The sequence below is a fragment of the Nothobranchius furzeri genome, chromosome 9 (genome assembly GCF_043380555.1).
Source record: "Nothobranchius furzeri strain GRZ-AD chromosome 9, NfurGRZ-RIMD1, whole genome shotgun sequence".
NCBI lineage: Eukaryota > Metazoa > Chordata > Actinopteri > Cyprinodontiformes > Nothobranchiidae > Nothobranchius > Nothobranchius furzeri.
In genome coordinates, this window is record NC_091749.1 from 38952936 (window position 1) to 38973984 (window position 21049).

The 21049-nt window shown below is 43.6% G+C and overlaps 1 protein-coding gene across 1 annotated transcript; it reads right to left on the reverse strand.

The window, feature by feature from the left end:
- Nucleotides 1–16785: 16785 nt before the first annotated feature.
- On the reverse strand, nucleotides 16786–19959 carry pcdh20 (protocadherin 20). Its single transcript, XM_015953414.3, has 2 exons — nucleotides 19814–19959; nucleotides 16786–19586 (listed from the first exon to the last, which is right to left on the reverse strand). The coding sequence occupies exons 1-2, from the start codon at nucleotides 19853–19855 to the stop codon at nucleotides 16965–16967; spliced, it is 2664 nt and encodes an 887-aa protein (XP_015808900.3). The 5' UTR covers nucleotides 19856–19959; the 3' UTR covers nucleotides 16786–16964.
- Between the last annotated feature and the right edge of the window lie 1090 nt (nucleotides 19960–21049).

The following is a 21049-nucleotide window of genomic DNA, read 5'->3' on the forward strand; positions in this document are numbered from 1 at the left end:
TTTCCAATTAACCTTACGCGGGCCGGTCAAAGTCAACCAAAGGGCCGGATGTGGCCCGCGGGCCGTAAAATGCCCAGGTCTGCCCTACTGTGAGCAACAGATATACTGAAGGTTTGAAAAATTCAAATGTTTGTTGGCGTTATCTTTCTAGAAAGTTGCAAGACATTGTTTAAACTGAAAAAGCTGTTCACTGAAGAGCTACACTTCAGCAAATTCACAATTGGAATATCGCAATGGTGTGCATTGCACTTCTCTTTTATTTGGACAGATAGATGGCAGTGGGGAATAAAACAGACATCCAGAGTTGAACAGGAGAGCCCTGCCATACAGTCAGTGATGAGGAAGCAGAAACTGACAAAATGTCACTTGGTGGAGGAACATGGAAGGGGACATCCAGAATTGAACTGGAGACCTCTTGATATGCACTTAAATGCTCTACCACTGAGCTAAACCCCCTACTGTGAACAGCACACATACTCAAGGTTTGAATTTTTTTTTGGCATAAACTTGCTAGAAGTTTGCAAGGCATTGTTCAAAAGGAATAAGCAGTACATCGAAGAGCTAAACTTCACAATATTCACCTTTTCAATATTGCAATGGTGCACATTTAAATGTTTGCTGGCTTAAACTTGCTAGAAGGTTGCAAAATCTGCCACTGAGCTATACTAGGGTGACCATACTTCTATTTCCAAAAATGAGGACAGGAGATCTTTGCCTTCCGATGACGTCAAACTATGGCAAAGCCACAAAAACCACATTGGTATCCATTTTTCCCCAGGTGAAAAGCTAAAATTAATATCAGATTCTTCCAATACAAAGGGTCTAAAACTATTCATATGTAAATATTTAGTATATTTGTTGCAAAATCTCATTTTTCTGCTGCTTTAGTGTTGCAACAACGTTTTATTAATAAGAAATTATTATATCTGTTGTTTTACTACAGCGTTTGTAAGCCTCATGTGCACAGCTTATTAAGGATGCTTGTTTCAGCTTTGAGATTAGACGATATGATTAATGGGGAAAAAAGTTTGTCATGGACTCTATGGAAGCTTTCAGAGAATCCACAAAAAGTGGCTTTCAAATGGCTTTGTTACTGACAGATTTTTGTGAGTTCAGAAAAGAAACAGATTACAGCGTGTCCGACAATACTGTTTTGCATCTGACAATATTAGAGCATGTCAGTGATTTCCGAGGTGTTTTTATAAAAACTGTATTACTAATACTCCTGGACAGGGTATGAATTACACAGAGGCTTCTGGGGGAACACAGTGATGTGGGGGGGTTGTTTTGCCCTTGCCCCCAAAATTCCTTCAAACGGAACCTGGGTGTGTGACTGAGTTTTGAAAGTGATCTGAATTGTATTAAATTTATAAAGATTACATGTGTATTACTTATAGCTTTATGCAGGTAAAAACATGTAGTGGAGATAAATCTACCTACATTTAACTTTTTAACACTTTGCTTTGTTTTCTTGTTTTTACTCTCCAGAAAAACTGCTGCCTGGGTTCTTACTTTTTCACTTCAGGAGTTACATTTAAGCAGGTCAAAGGGATCTCCAAACCGCAAGGCGGAGAGCATGTTTCAATGCTGCGTCAGTGAGGTGAAATCACCGCAGCACACAATGAGCAGAGCGCATCAGGAATGATTAAAAGACAAAGTACCAGAGGATATAAACAGATATGAACGATCATGTGTTAATAATAGTTTTGTTGCGCCACTTTGAGAATGTATCGTGCGCAGCGAGAGCACCAACGATTAGCGCTCTGCGTCCTCTCCGCTCAAAAGAGTCCCGCTATGCTGAGAGTCCATCAATATTATTCTCAAGGTTTGAACATTTTAAATGTTTCTTGGCATAAATTGACTTTACAAATGGTTCAAATGAAGGAAAATCGACTTCTTTAGTTCCTTGAAGATGTTTCACTTCTCATCCAAGGAGCATTGTCAATTCTAATTGGAATATGGGAGAGCCAAGCTTATAAGCTGTAGCTGCCTATTGTTATTTAACGAGCCTAGACCACTCTTGGTACCCCGCCTCTCCATCCGCTGATGAGCCATTGGTCGCTATTGAGAGTGAGTCATGTTGATTAAATGCAGGAAGATGTGACTTAGACTGAAACTGCTTAAGAATGAGATTCAAAGCTGCATTATAGGCATTGGAAAGGTGAAATTTAAGGCCCCCCCCCCCCACGCCCACAGGAACACAGAGCAGGGCCGGAGGAGGGGGACCCGGAGGCACCGATGAAGAGGAGGCAGGGACCAGCAGAGTCCGGGGGCCTGCGCCTGGGGCAGAGGAGGAGGAGACGACGGGCTCTTGGAGGCCTGCGGCAGAGGAGGAGGCGATGGGCTCTTGGAGGCCTGCGTCTGCGGCAGAGGGGGAGGCGACGGGCTCTTGGGGGCCTGCATCTGCGGCAGGGGAGGCGGTGACGATGGGCTCTTGGGGGCTTGCGTCTGCGGCATAGGAGGAGGCGACGATGGGCTTTTGGGGGCCTGCGGCTGCGGCAGAGGAGGTGGCAACGGCGGGCTCTTGGGGGCCGGCGTTTATGGCAGAGGAGCTCTGCAGGCTGGACCGGGGACAAAGTCTCTGCAGGCTGGACCGGATACGGTGCGACCTCCGGAACCACCACTGGAACTGGAGACGGCGGAGACATCGGACTAGAGGGCTCGTCGACCTCTGGACACGAATGAGCGTCAACCTCTGGACTGGAAAGAGCGTTGACCTCTGGACTGGAAAGAGAGTCGACCTCTGGACTGGAAAGAGTGTCGACCTCTGGACTGGAAAGAGCGTCAACCTCTTGACTGGAAAGAGCGTCGACGTCGGATGAGGCGCCGACGTCAGATGAGGCGCCAACGTCAGATGAGGCGTCGACTTCAGATGAGGCGTCAACGTCAGATGAGGCATCGACATCAGATGAGGCGTCGACTTCAGAGGAGGCGTCGACTTCTGGCCTGGGGGTGTCGACCCTTGGACTGGAAGAGGCGTCGACCCTTGGACTGGAAGAGGTGTCGACCCTTGGACTGGAAGAGGTGTCGACCCTTGAACCGGAAGAGGCGTCGACCCTTGGATTGGAAGAGGCGTCAACCCTTGGACTGGAAGAGGCGTCGACCCTTGGACTAGAAGAGGAGTCGACCTCTGGAGTGGATGAGACGTCGACCTCTGGAGTGGATGAGGCGTTGACCTCTGGAGTGGATGAGGCATCGACTTCAGAAAACGAGGAGGCATCGACTTCAGAACACGAGGAGGCGTCGACTTCACAACACGAGGAGGCGTCGACTTCAGAACACAAAGAGGCGTCTACTTCAGTACACAAAGAGGCGTCGACTTCAGAACATGAAGAGGCGTCGACTTCAGAACACGAAGAGGCGTCGACTTCAGAACACGAAGAGGCGTCGACCATACGACTGGAAGGGGCGTCGACCTCCATCGACTTCTGGTCCGGGGGCGTCGATTCCTGGTCCGGAGGCGTCGACTTCTGGTCCATCGACTTCTGAACCGTCGACTTCTGGACCCTCGACCTCTGGACCCTCGACTTCTGGTCAGGGGGCGTCGACTTCTGGTCCGGGGGCGTCGACTTCTGGTCCGGGGGCGTCGACTTCTGGTCCATCGACTTCTGAGTCGTCTGCTTCTGGACCAGAACCGTCTGCTTCCGGGCCGGAACCGGAACCATCTGCTTCTGGGCCAGAACCGGAACCATCTGCTTTGGGGCGTCTGCTTCTGGGCCGGAACCGGAACCATCTGCTTCTGGGCCAGAACCGTAACCATCTGCTTCGGGGCCAGAACCGTCTGCTTCTGGGCCGGAACCGGAACCATCAGCTTGTGGGCCCGAACCTTATGCTTCTGGGCCGGGACTGCCTGTTTCCGGACCGGTACTGTCAGCTTATGGGCCGGAGGCAGAGCTGCTGCGGGGCTGCCTGGACAGGCTGGACCAGATGCGGTGCGATCTCTGGGACCACCGCTGGAACTGGATGTGGTGCGTCCACCGGGGCCACCGCTGGAGCAGGCTGCGACAGAACAGGTGGTGCTGGAAACTGTGAGAGCAGGGAGGACAGACCGTCCAGCTGAAACTCTTTGAGGCTGAGCGTCCGATGGAGCTCGGCCAGCTCAGCCCGGAGACCGGCGAGCTCCGCTGGGTGAACCCCGGGCTCGCTCCTCTGGCCCTGAGATGAGGAGGATAGAGCGTCCAGGCGGGATTCCTGGAGGCTGATGAGCTGGCGGAACCGGCCAAGCTCCGCCTGGAGACTGACGAGCTCGGTCAGCTGGGCTGCGGCCAACGCTCCTCCGCCTGTAGATGATGGAGGCGGCGATTGGGCCGGAGACGGAACTGCTGGTCTGACCGGGGGCGTGTCCAAGCTGTTGCGCCGAGCAGGGGCAGCGGCGAGCTCACAGCTCCGTCCCGGAACACAGGACTGCGGTGGAGCCCGGCGTCTCTCCCCACGCTGTGGACCAACCCCGGGGGAGCACACAGCCAGACGGGTGCCCACGTAACTGGAGTGATCCGAGTGTGCCTCTCGATACGATCCTCCATCAGGCACTGGGAGGGTGGAGAGGACAGCCGAGGGCGCAGGTCGGCGCCGCCGTCCGCGGCGAGGCGGAGCTGGAGCTGGAGAAGCCGGTTGGTGGCTCGGGGTGAGCCACCGGAGCAGGTACTCCCACGGGAGAATCTCCCCGCTGAATCCTTTAACGGGTCGGTCCATTCTGTCACGGCGTGTTGGCGAGGTGAGCGGAGGTGTGGCGAGGATCCAAACGCGGGGAGGAAGACAGGCAGACAGGTGGGACGTTTTATCATGAACTTTAATGAGAAACACGCAGGACACTGAAACAATGGACCGACACAAGACACAGAACAGAAGGGGCTTAAATACACGAGAGCCGGGAGCTAAGGTGATTGGGAAACGAGAGGCAGGTGGGAGCAATTAACGAGACAGAAGGCTGAACCAAAACGGGGAGACAGGACAGGGTGTGACAGTATGCCTTGCTTTTTGAAAATCTTTACGAGATGAATAAACAACTTAAGCACCTCAGACCCATAGGAAACTATAATAAATGCCTGCTTTCTTGTATGACTCTGCATCCCAGAATACTTTGCAGCATTACATCACAATCTATTTTGAGCTACTGTAAAACACCCTATTGACAAAGAATATCTTAGATTTAATAGAAGACTGTTTAAAAAACTCATGTTTTGCAGCCAAATTTCACTGGGTAAATCCCAAAACAACATCAATCCTCAGTTTAGTTTAGAGTTGCGAGAAATAAATAACGATGTAAATTAAAAAAAAATCTTGGCCTTGACTCTAAGACTGTAGGCCAAATGCCAATAATGCACTTTGTTGGTACTTCCTCCCTTCTTTGCACACCACTGACTCTATTTTACCCCAGTTTCCTCTCCTTTTGTTTATTCCCATCTGAAGTCTGAGTTAGCCCTCTTCAGCCAGGTGAAGTATCCGTCCCATCACCCTAATGGAAAATTAGCACGAGATGCCAAAACACCTTATTAGCACAGTGTAAAGCACAATGTTTGAATGCACTGCCTCTCCAGTACCCTTGTGCTAACATGAAAGGCCTTTTTAGTCATAATGCAACTAATCAAGAGGCAAATGAGATAACTAAAAACTGTTTTGTTCTTCTGCAAAACTCGTATGTTTTGCTTATCAAATTAAGTGAAGAGGCTTAGTTCCCCTTGACAGAAGCAGCACCTTCCTGAAATGCATGAGTGGTTGATATTAACAAGGAATGCTCATCTGGCACTCCATTAACTCAGTTTGTTGATACAGCTCAGTCAGACAGCCAGACAAGCTGACCATGTAGGGCATTTCCCTTTGAAGTCTTTTCATTTTTTTACTTCTTGGGGTGGATAAAAGAAACACTTTTCTCATGCAGAACACATTCAGCACCTTTTCTCCTTTACCTTAAATGGGAAGGTGCATCAATATCTTACTTTAAAGTAAAACGTTTCCTCATTTTGAATAACTTGTGTGTGAAATGGCATTCAAAATGGCTTCTGAAAAAAACCCAATTAAGTGGCTTTAATGACAACTGCAAGAACTGGATTTTAATTTGTCCTATAAAATCTTGACTAACAAAACACATTGAAAATGATGATATTTCTGTATGAAAGAAGTACAAGGTAGAATGTCATGACTGCATTTAGTCCGTTCATGCTCAGTCATGGTTTTCGTTCCAAGTAACATTTGTAATCTAAATTTATACAAAGGGAGGACAGGTCTTCACCTCTTTCAGTTAGTAAAAAAGTAAAAGACACAATACATCTTTCACAGGTGCTGCTAAACAGAACCTACACAACAAAGATGTGCAGCTGAAAGGTTCATCTCATGATATAAAATTAAAACGAGATAAACTTATTCTTCTGACAGTATACTTGTCATGTTTAGATGTGACAATTACATTATTAGTACAATAAACGTCATAATGTTATTATGCCCTAATTTAATTTTGAACGGGTGGTAGTTATACATTTCCATATAAAAAAAGGTACTTTTGATGGAGGGGCAGGTGTAAAAATTAATAACACAGTTAACCAGTAGGGCTCAGGCTTCAAACTCCCCATTGCATTTTGGTATCTAGCTCTAATATGCAATGGTTTTCCTAATTCATCTGTAACCATGAAAAAGAAAAATTTAACTTATTTTTAAATAGTGATTTTACAGCAGTCCGAAAAGAGTGGAATGCCCATTCCAGGGGCCTCATTTATCAAACATTGCATAGAATCCTTACTAAAACCGTACTTAAGCTCAGCAAAACAAATATACTCACGCCAAGTAGGTTTGTGATCTATCAAACATGGGGTACGCACAGCTGCATGCAATCTCCGCTTCATTAATTAGAAACTATCTAGAAAGGTTCTCAGCTGCTTTTTAGTCACATTCCGCCCTCACCACGCCCACTTACTGCCATAAATAGTCAATGCAAAGTGCCTTGTGGATCTCATGCATATACATAAGCCAGCTGTTACAGCGCTCCGCCAATGACATGGCGACCGTAGATCAAGGCAGATCAAGGAAGCGCTATTTCACAGAAGCAGATATTGAGGTACCTGTGGGCGAGGTGGAGAAATGAAAGGAAGTGCTTTTGCAAAACAAATAAGAGAAAACCCACGGAGTGGCACAGCGTTGCTAAAGCCGTCAATGTTGGGAATTCTTCAGAGAGATCTGTGGCGGACATAAAAAATGGTCCAATTGGGTTTCGATCCTCAGGCACCCTGGTGAAATTCACGCACGTCAACCAGTCACCCAAACGGAGAACTCCCTTGTCAAAGTAGGCAGGGCGCATGATCAATTGGGTAACAGTGATAGGACACACACTGTCACAGAAACATGACATTCTGTCTCAATCTGTCCCCCTGCTGATATTCTGCGCTTCAGGCAATGTGTGTGTGTGTGTGTGTGTGTGTGCGCGCGCATGTGTGTGTGTGAGTGTGCGCGGATGTGTGTGTGTGCGCACGCGTGTGTGCGTGTGGGGGGTCTTGTTCTGTGTGAAAACGAAGCATAATGCTGCAGGATTTCATAATTTTATCCTTCTCAGCAGCAGCACTGCAGGTGCTCTCCATGTCCAAAATGGTCGTAAGCAGGTCCTTAGTCAACTTAAAGTTGTGCACATTTGTCCACTAAGTTTTGTTTCATAAATCCCAAAGTTTGAGTGGAAAGTTGCATACACAGTTTTCCAACACCGTTTTGTGCGTAAGCAAGCTTGATAAATGAGGCCCCAGGTTAGGGTTGAGGTCCTGCTCCAAGTGATGGAGATTAAGTATGTTGGGGTCTTATTCACAAATGAGAAAAAGATGAAGCGAGCGATAGGCGGATTGGTGCTGCGTCTGCAGTGATGTGGGTGTTGTACTGATCTGTTGTAATGAAGAGAGAGCTGAGCCAGGAAAGTGAAGCTCTCGTTTTACCAGTTGTCATTGGCTTTAGGTAGTTTTTTTCCGCAGGGTGTCTGAGCTCTTCATTAGCAATAGGGTGTAAAGATTGGTCATCTGGGATGGGCTTGGAGTAGAGCCGGTGTTCCTCCACATCAAGAGGGACCAGTTGAGGTGGCTCAGGCATCTAGTTAGGATGCCTCCTGGATGCCTCCCTGGTGAGGTTTTCCGGGCACGTTCATCTGGGAGGAGATCTAAAGGAAAACTCAGGACACACTGGAGTGACTACATTTATCGGCTGACCAGGTAACACCTTTGGATTCCCCAGGAGTAGCTGGCCCACGTGACTGGGGAGAGGGAAGTCTGGGCTTCCCTGATTATGCTGTTGCCCCCACGACACGACACCCGATAAGTGGAAGAGAACGGATGGATGGATGGACAGATTTTCTAGCATTTTTCAAATTTTGCAATCATTTGGAAAAATTATTTGGACTTTGTTATACACATTTATTTGGCAAACAATTTAAAAGTATTATTTATATGATTGTAACCCCTTCTTTCCACTGGAGCCGTCAGCAGCACGTTACTGCAGCAGCACGTCATAGCTGCTGATAGGAACCGTTGTGGTCAACAGAACCTTTTCCACCGGAGCCGTCAGCAGCGCGAGTCTCAGGAGCAGCATGTCGCGGCCCTTACGCGCCGGTTCTATTTTCTACGCGCAACGCCTCTGAAACGGGTCAAGTTCAACATTTTTGGGGAAGGAAAGACAGGAAATCGGACGCGGAAACGGAGCGAAGCTCCCGAGATTTTCAGAATAAAGAAACATACTGCCTTCCGTTTGCTTTTCTTTAAAAAAAAGTTACTAACTGTGCGGCCCCATGAGAAGTTATCACCTAGCTAGCGGTCTCCTTTGTTTTTCAGGTCCGTATTGGCGATTATAAAACGGACAGAACATAAAACACAAACCTTTTGGAGCCATGTTGTAATTTTCTCCTGCTTGTTGTTGTCTTTACTGATGAAGTCACTCATGTGACTTCGTTCTCTGTCGGTGACAGCTGCTCCCCTGCTGCTTCGCGTCTCGTGGGAAGGGCCAAGCAGCAGCTTACGTGAGCAAGACGTGCTGCTGCAGTAACGTGCTGCTGACGGCTCCGGTGGAAAGAAGGGGTAACTCCATTTTCTGCCAAGGTTATGGATCCCCCCCCCCCCCCCCCCCCCCCCCCGAAGATATGTGGAATGTGCCGTCGCTATGGCAACTCAACTCTGTCTCTTTTCCCAGCCTGGGCGGGACTGCGGGAAGGCCGCTGAAACGTTCCAGGGTCACTGCAACCCTCCAATCCTCAATGCTCCTCCCTCTATCCACACTGAGGTGACATGTGCTGCTTATCGTGGCTGCAGGAACTGAAGTGGGGATGGTCCCAAACCACCACCCCACCTAGTGGACACTTATGTTGTGTGATGTCTGAAGTCTATTGCATATCTGTCTGAGGTGTTTTTTTGCAGAGCAAAGCTGCACTCCCTGTGGAGGGTAACTCTGAAGTGCCTTTTTTCCCTCCACCTGAACCAATCCTCATGTAACCCTCTTATCTCTATTAAGGTAGCGCGACTCAGGGTTGCAAATGACCACAGTCACCAATTCTTGTCATGTGTCTTGCCCGTGTATGTCTGATCTCTGAATTGTGTGTACTGAAACTAATTTATCTCTGGGATTAATAAAATATCTTTGATTTGATTGCTGTCTACTTCAGATAGCTTTTATTACAGTTTGTATAATAATCATTAATAGGATTTCACTCTTCTGTCCGGCGTGGCACCTGGACTTGTTGATCATGTGACATGTCCCACCTCCACCTTTGCACACTTTGTCCTTTTAGAGTTTGCTCATGTCCTCATGCTCATAAATTTATAGCTGGCCTCAGGCATGGACAGAACAACCTCCCGACTGGTTCAACAATACACTTTACAAATGTTTGGTTCTATTAAATTACTGCAGCACAGACCCATGCTTCCAGTCAGACACGTTATATAAATAACCGCCTGATACTGGAAAGAGCGTTGATAGGATGGAAAAAAGAAGACAAAGCAGGTGTGAGAACAAAGTAAATGAAACTAAAGTGAGCAGTCAGGTGGTGTTGGATATAAAATGGCCACGGCAAATTAAGAAGAAAATCAGCAAAATTAAGGCATGGGGATTAAAGAGATATGGATGGATTTAGTATCCCTGGTGAAAATTGCATAATGAAGGGCATGGAGTTGGATTGTGCTGCATTTCACGTGCAGTACATGTAGAAGAATACATTTAGACTTAATTTATTATTGATTTATAGAACAAACTCATTAAAATACCCAGCACCTGAAACCATAAAGGGAAATAATTAAAACATAATCTCACAAAAATGCAGTATTCTCTCTTTTGAAAACTCAAACTGGCTCAGAATCAGACACATTGAGCTGTTCCAGATGTTAGGAACTGACAGAGGATTCAAGTCCTCTCTGAAGCTCTAATCTGCAAAATCGGGACTTTAAACTCATTTATATATTAAAATTGCAAAATTTCTACTCTGTATTGTGAGATGTAAAAAACAGACTTCACGTTTAAAAATATGTATTAAGTTTGTATGAAAGTGCTCTTCAGCAACTTTCCCAAACACACATAGACATTAAAGTTTGATACCAAAACAAACATTTATAAATCCTTTAAATATTAATAAATATTGTCCTCTTACATTTATTGAAGCAGTGGGTGAACATCTGTGGTAAGATCCAAGCAAACACAAAAAATAATCCAATCAGGGACTGATTATGCAACTTTTTTTTCATGTGCAATGGGTACAGAAAGAATGTTGTCCATACGAACTGCATTATGGTCAGGGTGGTGTGAAGAAAATACAGTGGAAGGATGGGGGGATAAACTGTCTGAAACTGTAAAAAAATAAATAAATAATAGTTAAATCTCTGGAAGCCTGTCTCAGTCGTTTCTGGAATGAAATGGGATGAAATTGAGAAAGAAAGGGGGCTGAAGGAATAAAGGAAATTAGTAACGTAATCCACGGCAGGATCAAAAGAGTGCGATTGGATTTTATTTTGTTGCATCACGGCAAATGATAGATGTTTGAGATCAAAGGCAGTGATTTTCAGCGGGAGAATATGGAGATGCATTATTGAAGATGGAACAAAGCATGTGTGTGTGTTTGTGTGAGTGTGTGTGTGTGCATGTGCGTGTGTGTGTGTGTGTGTGTGTTCTTGTGAGAGGGATCGTATTTTATGTCATAACTTGGGAAACGTAGCCTCTTTTATTCAGCAGGGCTGTGTAATCCAACCTGGACCTCCTCATTGTGTCTTTATTTGTTTGATTTCAAGGCAGGGACTTACAATTAAGCCAATCTGGAAACGAGATCGGGCTGTGACTGATGATAATTACCTGCTGTCTACACCATTAAGAATTTAATGTAATTTCAGATAGACGTTCCTGGAAGGGGGTAAAAGGGTGAGCTGGGTTTGCAAGGGCGATAATGGAGCTTTGCCTGCAGAGCTGAGCATTTTGTCTCTGTGTGTCTGTATACACACCATATTAAATGCCTCTGTTTTAAGCTTGGTCGCCCTTACAAAGTCCATTCTGTTCCGGTTTGAAGATTTCAAACTGAATGTCAGAAGGATTATTGTTGATGGGGATCAGTCATGTCAAGGAAAAGCTGTGAAGTGTCCATGTCTGGGTAACTCCCCCTCTCAGTCCCAGCTGTTTCCAGTCTCATAAAGCCCAAAGCAGGAGTCCTCAAATGAATCAGATATCAAAGAATTATCTTAAAGATTAAAAACCATTCAAGTCAAGGTTGAAGATCCTGTTGAGGAGCAGGTCTGTTAGAGGAATAAATGGATCGAGTTACTGTTTGACATCGCGGAGACAGGATGCAGAAAGAAAGTCTGTAGAGCTGCTGATGTGAGCAGATTTATAAACACCCAGATAAGGGATTTTTAGACAGTGTTTACCACCATTAGAGAGCTTTCCAGAAAATGTTTGGTGACCAGGCAAACTTCCATTTAACATTACGTTCAAGTCAAAAGTGATAAATCATAAACTTCACACACACATGTGTGCACTCGCACTGCGCACAAATATATATTTCTTTATTTTCTGCCTCAGCAATGTCTGTTGCTAATACAGAAATGCTTCTACACACACACACACACACACACACACACACACACACACACACACACACACACACACACACACACACACACACACACACACACACACACACACACACACATGCGCGCTCACACACACAAAGACATTACAATGAGCTAGAGCTTTTAAAGAGGTGAGACTGAGAAAACGTTTCCTATTTCTGACCTCATGGCCAGTGTTTGGGAGTTCACTGTGAATATATCATGGAGATACAAGAAGGAAATCAACACGGCACACCAACATTCAGGTTTTAAAGACAGATGCTTATTTGGCATTGAGGCCGGCTTCACACCAGCAGTAGGGCCTGTGCGTTACATATCCTGCTTGTCAGGACTTTTCATTTTGGCTCTCGTGTAACTGGATTAGAGCTTTCACAAAGGCTGCGTGTCACGTGGGTCTCAGCCGTGGCTCGAATTGCCACTCTGCCTCATGCTATTTAGAGTTTTAGGGCTTTGTCTTCCCTGTTTTTTGTTTTCTATGTTGAATGTTAAATCATTGGATCTATATAAAGACCTTGTTTTGACTTCTTAAGTGAGAATCAAACTTGGCACACATTGAAGATTTCTGCCAAGAAGAATGGATCTAATGAAATACTATTGATCCCCAAGACATAATGTTGTACTCTGAATAGATGCTTTCTCTTTAAACATTTAAAAAGTACTCTTAGAGTTCAGATTTACTTTGTTCAATTGTAAGGTTAAAGTAGACTGATATGAAACAAGATAATCATAAATTAAAAAAATGCACATGCTTGATAAACCAGTTTGGGATACTGTAAGATGCTAAAATCAATACTCAAGTCAAGTTTTTCATTCAACAACTGTGACAAGTAAGCTGGGTGGAAAAAAAAAATTAAGCAGTTCCTAGCCTGGCAAGACATCTTAAATATGTGAATATACAGTCTAGTCTTGCCACGACCCATAATCAGAGCTCAGTCATGGGGCGGAATCTACAGTTGTCTTTTAAACTGTCTCCGCACGCTATTGGACCATGAATAACGCGATGTACTGACCGTAAAGGTTGTCAGCTAATGGGGCAGTCTGCCATACATGGTTGAAGAAAACGCAAATACATCCTTTTTGTAAATAAAGGACTTTTATACCTTTATCTGCTTTTGACTCAAAGAAAAGCAAAGTCTAAATAGTCCTAAGTTGATGCCAAAGCCATTTCAAACGAGCTGTTGCCAGCAGTGACATCCTGCCCATTAAACTGATTGAGCAATGTGACTGGCAAGACACAAAACTGCACAGGCCAATGGCAGACCTGCTGAGGCTATAATGGAGTATCTAGATCGACTGACCTCATTTTGCTTTGCAGGTTGGTCTAGAATTCTAGACTAAGCCTTTCCTGTTTTCTGCCATGTAAATGTTTATCATGAAAGATAACCTGTTCAAAATTCTGTAGCAATTGGAGGCACTACTGCTTATTAAACAAACAGTGGAAATAACCAAATAACACAAACAGCCAAATATATAGAGTCTGGTGTCACAATCAAACATAGCCTCTTTTAAGAGTGCTGCAAATGAGAGCTATAATAAACCTAAAGGTCTTGTTTCACCATTTCCTGTCCCAACACCCGACTAATTAAAAAATGCAGAGAGTGTGTGTGTGTGTGTGTGTGTGTGTGTGTGTGGGGGGGGGGGGGGTACAGAAAAATGAAACCTCCATTGTTATTTCTGCAATTAATCATGCACTTTAGGTGTTTGTGCAGTGTAAAACATAAATGTGAAGTTGTGCAGACACAACGCTAAAAAATGTTTCACTTGGCTGAAGAAGTTTGCTGAAGGCATCAAGGAAATGCATCACCAGGATGTTCATGACACAGCATCGATTAACCCAGATCACGATGCTTTCTGCATTAGAAAAGAACATCATACCAGGAACATGGCTGCTTTTCCTTACAGATATATTGACCAACTTTTCTTTTCTTTAGCTAAAACATAAAGGTCTATTTCTCACACACATTTGATTGTTCTGTGCTTCAATGAACTTCATGAGCTTTTTTAACCAATTGATAATCAACACCAGATTGCAGTTACACCTGCTTTGAACACAAGGCAGATTAAAATAATTGCCTTTGTGTTACGCCTTGTGGGCTCTTTTGTGTTTTTTGCAGCACCTTCCATTATTGTCTGCCATCACTGTGCACACATCCGGTATGTCTTCATACTATATCTATCATCTTTCAGCCTATTTGTGTAATGCACAGCTTGGCCAGAGGTGATTACCGGGGATTGCACGGAGCTGATAGCTCCTGATGTGCTCTGTGCCTGCGTGACATATTTCTGTCCTGAAAAACCCGTGATCACTCAGGAAGCTGCTCACATTCAGAGCACCGGCTCGTTTGCATTTTTGCCATTTTGAGTGAGCCAAGCAGGTTTCAATGCTACTTGAAACAACAAAATTCCTCCCTGGGGAGTGTGCACGCAGGTAGCAAGAAAACAGCAAAAGCCCTGAAGGCTTAGTGGCTTCACAGCTTTCACAGCAAATGAACAAATGATCCCTTTGGCATCGAAGCAGCAGCAGTAGAAAGTGTTGCAACCACTTTCACACTGACATTTAATGATTATGTACCGGTACTATAGGAGTTCAGTGGTTGGTCGTACAACCCCTGGAAGGTAGGAGAAGTTGATCTGACCTTCCAAACATGAAACCGAAGGGCAATGTTTTGCTTCAGGGCTGTTACTTCCTTAGCTTAGACCTTTTTATAAGTGATGACAACAATAATTCAGGGTTTTGAACCATTTCATGGCACTTATTATGTGTGTTAATGCAACTGCTGATTTGTATACTAGATATAATCTATCATCATAAATCACAAATTAAACCTTCAACAATATTTAACTGGTTCAATCCTGAAAAGATGGGATTGGTAGTCGTTTTCTCAGTTGAATCATGTTTGCTCAGTTTAGGTCACACTTGGGAAATCTGTTTTATGTGTAAATACACTCTAATCCAAAGCATAAAGTTGTATCCATATTAGGAAAACTCAGGCAATATTAGATGGAAGACATGACTTATCTTTCTAAATACGGCACACATTTTCACAAAAAAACATGTTTTTGATATTCAAACCACAAACTCAATTTATAATATATGATCCAGTGGGTTATAAAAATAAAGTATCTTTAATAGTTTCTCTGGTAATCTTCCACAAACACTTGCATTTTAAACAAACATTGAAAACAGTGTGATTCTACAAATGAGAAAATTTGATGGAAGTGATAGCTTTACAAAGACCTCACCATGATTGTACAGATATTTTGAAATGGGTTTCTACGGAAAGATTATAAACAGTTATTTTACCTGTTGTCAAGAATAGCCTCAGTTTAGATCAGGGGTGCCCAATCCTGGTCCTGGAGGGCTGATATCCAGCAGGTTTTAGTTTTAACCCAACTTTACACAACTGAATTCAATCAGCAGGTGATTAACAGGCTTCCGTAGAGCCTGATGAACTGCTGCACAGGTGATTCAACCTCTGAATCAAGTGTGTCGGAGCAGAGAAACCACAAATCCTGCTGGATAGCAGCCCTCCAGGACCAGGCGTGGGCACCCCTGGTTTTGAGAATTAAAGTTAAGTTTAATCACACAAAGTGGGTTTCCTTCTTCTTAGAATAACTCCAAACTCTTTTTTTTTAAACAAAAGTTCATGGAATAGCTTTTTTTTAATTACGTTTTTTTAAACAAAATGACAATCCGCACATTTCAGTCTGTGATGTAGGAGTTTAAACTCCTACATCGCAGACTGAAGTGTGCGGATTCTCATTTTGTTTATTCCACTTTTTGATCCAGCACCTTTTCCCGGACAAGCGGTGACTCCTTCTACTCTAATTAAGTTTTTTTTAAATCTCAGCACTTCAGCAACAAATATAGAAAACTGAGAACGTAAAAAATATATGTTTTTGCTGTAAATCACAATAAAGTTATAAGTAAGTAATCACATATGGCAGTGCAGATGAGCTATTGTTAGCAAAAAGTGCAAATGATTAACTGGTCCCATTGTGACTGGTAGTTAGCTCATCGTTCTGGCCAGAATTAAATTAAATTTCTCTAAATTGAGGTTATTTAAAGAGCTTTTAACAGCAAATTGTTAATAAACTTTTTTCAGAACATTATTCTCAAAACATGTAAGTTATCTCTTTTGAACCAGAATTTTGCTAATTTCACTGGAGCTTTCAAAATTTTCTCAGTAACGGGGAGTTACATAAGGATCCCGTCAGTTTCTAGCAATAAGCATTTTGCATGTAATGAAAAAGAGAACATTAAAAGCTCTAGATAAACTAATGTTTTCTTATTTGGTCTAGTTTTAGACTTTAAAAATAAATAATTAATCATCACACCTATTAGTTTTTTAGGACAAACCATTAATGAGTATTTTGATAAGATTTTGTAACTGCTGGGTTTAGAAAGATGCTTTTGTGAATGTAACTGGACACTTTATTTAGAAAAATAAATATATTAAGTCTCTACGGTACAACTTCCAAGTACAATCACTTTTTTCACAATATTTATAAAGGTGACAGCTGATTGAAAGTGTTGGATCATTTTTTAAAAACTGATTAAACAGGAAAAACTCTTAGGCCTTCATGTGTCAATTTCATGGACTTGCAAAAGTTTGATATAAAGCTGCAAAACACCCTTTACAATATTTACATTAAAGGTTGGAAACTTCATTTGTTGCTCTTGTTGCTTTGTTACAATGATTTTATGAAAATTAACCAAAACATTCCTTTGCCTCTTCTAATGACAGAAAGGTAAAGCCGATTCAGAGTGCTGGTATATTTTAGTGATAATGGTCTCATGGCAAAAACAAAAAGAACAACTTCATGTAAGAGGTGCATTTCTTACACTGAGATTTGTAAACATTCATGTAAACAGTGGTTTTTGGACATGTGGAGCGTCGCTTATCAAATGTTTGAGATCTGCCTGAGTTTTCTATTTACAAACTGTGCAGAGTCATTTTTCATTTTTAAAGGTACTTCCACATCTGATCTTTTCTTCCTGATCTTTTTAAACCTGTTGCAGCAGATGTAAGATGTGAGCACGACGACCACGAAGAACAGCCCCAGACACGTCACTGAGAGAACAATGAGCACGGGCCGACAGGGGAACAGCTCATACCTCTCAGGGCCTTCTGTCATCTGGCCAGTGTACCAGGGCTTCTCCTCTATCTCTATGTCAGCCTCTCTGGTCAGCAGACTTTGGATGTAACTCTCATTACTCACTGTTTCATTGACAAAGAAGTTAACCATGACTGTTGAGAAAAGAGGCTCAGGTTGGCCATGATCGCTGACCTTTACCAGAAGGCTGTAAAGGCCCCTGTTGCTGAGCTCCCTCTTTAAGGTGATGTTTCCTGTATCAGGGTCGATGGCAAATGAACCCGGCTCACCGCCTTTCCTTTTAATGATGCTATATGCAATCACAGCATTCATGCCTGTGTCTTTGTCCACGGCGTACACCTCTGTGATTGATGTTCCAGGTGTTGTGTTAGGTAGCACTAGCATGTAAGACTGATTAGATTGAGGAAAAAGGACAATGGGTGGATTATCGTTTACATCCAATAACAATACGTTGACCATAGTTACAGAGGAGAGTGCAGGCTCCCCACCGTCGACAGCTTCAATCCACAGTTGGTACGTCCCTTGCTGCTCGCGGTCCAGAGATGTCCTGGCCCTCAACGCTCCTCGGCCAGTGTCTATCACGAAGATGTTGCTGCCATTGAGGATGGACAGGGCTACCCAGCCATTTTCTCCAGCGTCGGCATCTGTCACTGACAAGACACCAATCTCACCATAACCAGGGAAGTTCTCAGGGACAAAGAAAGTGAAGTCTTTGTTGATGAAACGTGGACTGTTGTCATTGCGATCCAGAACAGTCAACAATATTGTTGCAATTGACTCCCTCCTGGGTGTCCCTTGGTCTACGGCTCTAACTATAAACCGATATTTCTCTTTTTCCTCACGGTCAAGCGATGTGGCAACAGTGAGAACACCTGAGATCCGGTCAACAACAAAAATCCCAGGCGCGTCACCCCCAAGGAGGTAGATAACTTCCCCTCGACCTTCGCTGTCCTCGTCTGAAGCTTGTAGTTGAGTTAGAAAAGCGTTGGGTGGATTATTTTCCTCAATTACTATTTCCACTATAGACTGTTGAAAAACAGGAGCGTTGTCATTCTCATCCAAAACCTGCACTTTCAGAAAGGTTTTAATGACCAATCCTTGAGTGTTGTTAGTGACCACAATGAGCTCATAACTCTGTGTCTTCTCATAGTCCAAGGGTTCAGTGGTTTCCAGTAGGTATTCATGCTTTAGCTGCTGATATGGGACAAGTCTGAAGGGACCGTTCCCTTGCAAAAAACAATTCACCTTTTGGTTCTTGTCAATGTTTTTGACAGTAAAAAAAGCAAGTGGAGAGAAGGCTGGCTCTGACTCCTTTATCACCAGCACTCCTTCCTTTTCCAGCGCAATGTACCGAGGTATGACTGACGGTGGTCCAACAACCACTTTGATGATGTGGACAGTTACAGTTGCGACAGCAGGGATACATCCGGGGCCAATGGCCAGAACAGTAAGTTTGTAAAATGAGGCTGTGACCATGTCTATTTTCTGGGCTAGCTTGATTACTCCTGTGAGTTTGTCCAAATGGAACAAGCTCCGGGTATCCCTTGGCACACGTTCACTGTAAGCATAGCTAATCTGAGCATTAGCACCAAGGTCAGGGTCAAAAGCATGCAGATGTGCCAAATGTGCCCCTTTGCTAGTATTTCCATGCATAGTGACGTTAATTTGTGACTCTGTGAATTTGGGGCAGTTGTCGTTCACATCTGTGATGACAATTTTTAAAGTTGCTGCTCCAAGCAGGGGAGGGGTCCCCCCATCCTCTGCAATGATGTCAGTAATGTATTCATGCTGCGTCTCTCTGTCCAAAACCTCTGTCACAATGAGGAAAGGCGTCAGCTCACCTCCCTCGTTCTCCTCAACATCCAGTGTGAACAGGCCAAAGTCATTAACTAGCCAGTAGGTCTGAACTCCATTGATGCCCGAGTCCGGGTCAATGGCAGACTGCTCTACTGCGTAGCGAGCGTTGATTTGTGTGTTTTCTGGAATGAACAAAGAGATTTCATCCGTTGGAAACGTTGGCCTGTTGTCATTAACATCCTCAATAAAGATTTTCACTTTGATGAGCTGAAAGTACTGCTGAGGCAACACAATCACATCCAGTGAGAGGACACACGCCAGACCAACTGTGCTGTAAGGACATAGGGTCTCCCTGTCAATCTCCGTAGCAGTTGTGTAGATTTCCCCAGTGGTATTATGTAGGTTCACATATTGTTCGTTGACCTTCTTTTGCGAAACACTAAATAAAAAGGGGGGATCAACTGTGAAATCCAAATGTAAGTCCACTCCAATACCCCCAATGAAAGTCCCTTTGGGTAATCCTTCCTTTATCTCATAGATGATCTCTTTTGCTTGACTGAAGTTTGCTAGACAGGACAGGGGGGTGGTGTAGAGCAAGAGGATGTAGAATCCCTGGAATAGAAGAAAGAAATGTATATTTTAGTTTAACTATAAATAATATGTACTAAAAGAAGTACATATTGTTTTTTAAAAGATACACAAACCAACTGATATGTGTCTGTAACAGAAGAAAAGCTTACATATAAATGTAATAATACAATAAAATGATCTAAAACTTGTTTTTTTAGAGTTGTGTTATAGTTCATTTTACTAAAAAAAAGGGAGATAATAAAACTTACCCATGGTTTTCCTTTTTCTCTATGTTGTCTGCTGCTGAACATATTTATATCCTGACCCAGCACTTTCCTCTCACAGCAGGAGCAGTGGTAGTGGAAGTAACCCGTGCATTTTGAGCTCTGAGCCGAGCAGGTCTCTGCTGAGTTCTATGCCTTATTTCATTCTGACTTGAACAAGTCATTCATCTCAGCGCTGGTGGAGGACACTCCCACCTCATGCAAATCAGTTCCCTGTGCTGACCAATCACAGATGACAACTAGTGGGAAATCTTGAGTTCACAGATTCCTCTTTCATGTGCGGTATCAAAGCACATCAATGCACACACACCTGCACATCACACAAACTCACCCATGTTGTTATAAGAAACTGCATACCTTGTGCTCCCGTGGCAGCGTGAAAGCTGAGCTCATGATGACACGAGTGACCGAGAAAGACACAAAATACCCAGAGCCAAGAGATTATTTTAATCCAGCAGTAGTTAAAACATTAGAAAAATGAAAGAAATGCACCAGATGAGCCAAAAATAAAGATCTGAAAAACGGATGTGATGTGTTTACACCTGCACATGACTACTTTTATGTGGGACTTTAAAAAATATGTTCACCTAAAAAAGATAGCTAGAAAGATAGATTGTAGAAATGTTTTAGAATGAATAAAGTGTATTTATATGTGTTTTCATGTGACGTAGATCCTAAATATAATACCAAAGAAAGGATGTGATCATAAAGCAAGCAGAGAGGAGAATGTGGCATCATAAGTGCTTGTGTGGTCTCACTCTGGATTGAGCCTCTAGCTAAATCAGCCCCCTAATCCCCATGTGTTCTAAATGCCAGGCCAGCTGTTTGCTGGGATTGGAAGCATACTGCTCAGAGAAATTGAGTGATTGAAGTTCTCTGGACAGGAGAGGATTGAGACTGTCACTCGCACTCCTTCTGTCTCATACTGTTTTTAAAATATCATCATTCGTTGAGATGAATCTTCTTCAGTTGACACTTTATTTTTTTCATGTTTTGGGTCTTTTTCAAGTTTTAAAGACATACTTTGACCTTTCCAGAAGATGTTTGTAAGGTAACTGAAAAAAAAGTCTGACAAATACAGCAAAATTATAAATCCATTAAGAGTTTTTTTTTGGGTCCATGCACCAAGATAAAACATGTTCCTGCAAAAGCTTGACAACATAACAGGCCTGGGAGGCTTTGGAGCGTGGGAAAGCAGCAGATCAGGGAAAGTCATCTGAG

Excerpts from the sequence above, each read along its gene's own strand:
- pcdh20 (XM_015953414.3), bottom strand. The coding sequence starts at position 19,855 with ATGTTCAGCAGCAGACAACATAGAGAAAAAGGAAAACCATGG. Across the intron at positions 19,587-19,813 it reads GAGAAAAAGGAAAACCATGG|GGATTCTACATCCTCTTGCT; the intron begins GTAAGTTTTATT and ends CTTCTATTCCAG.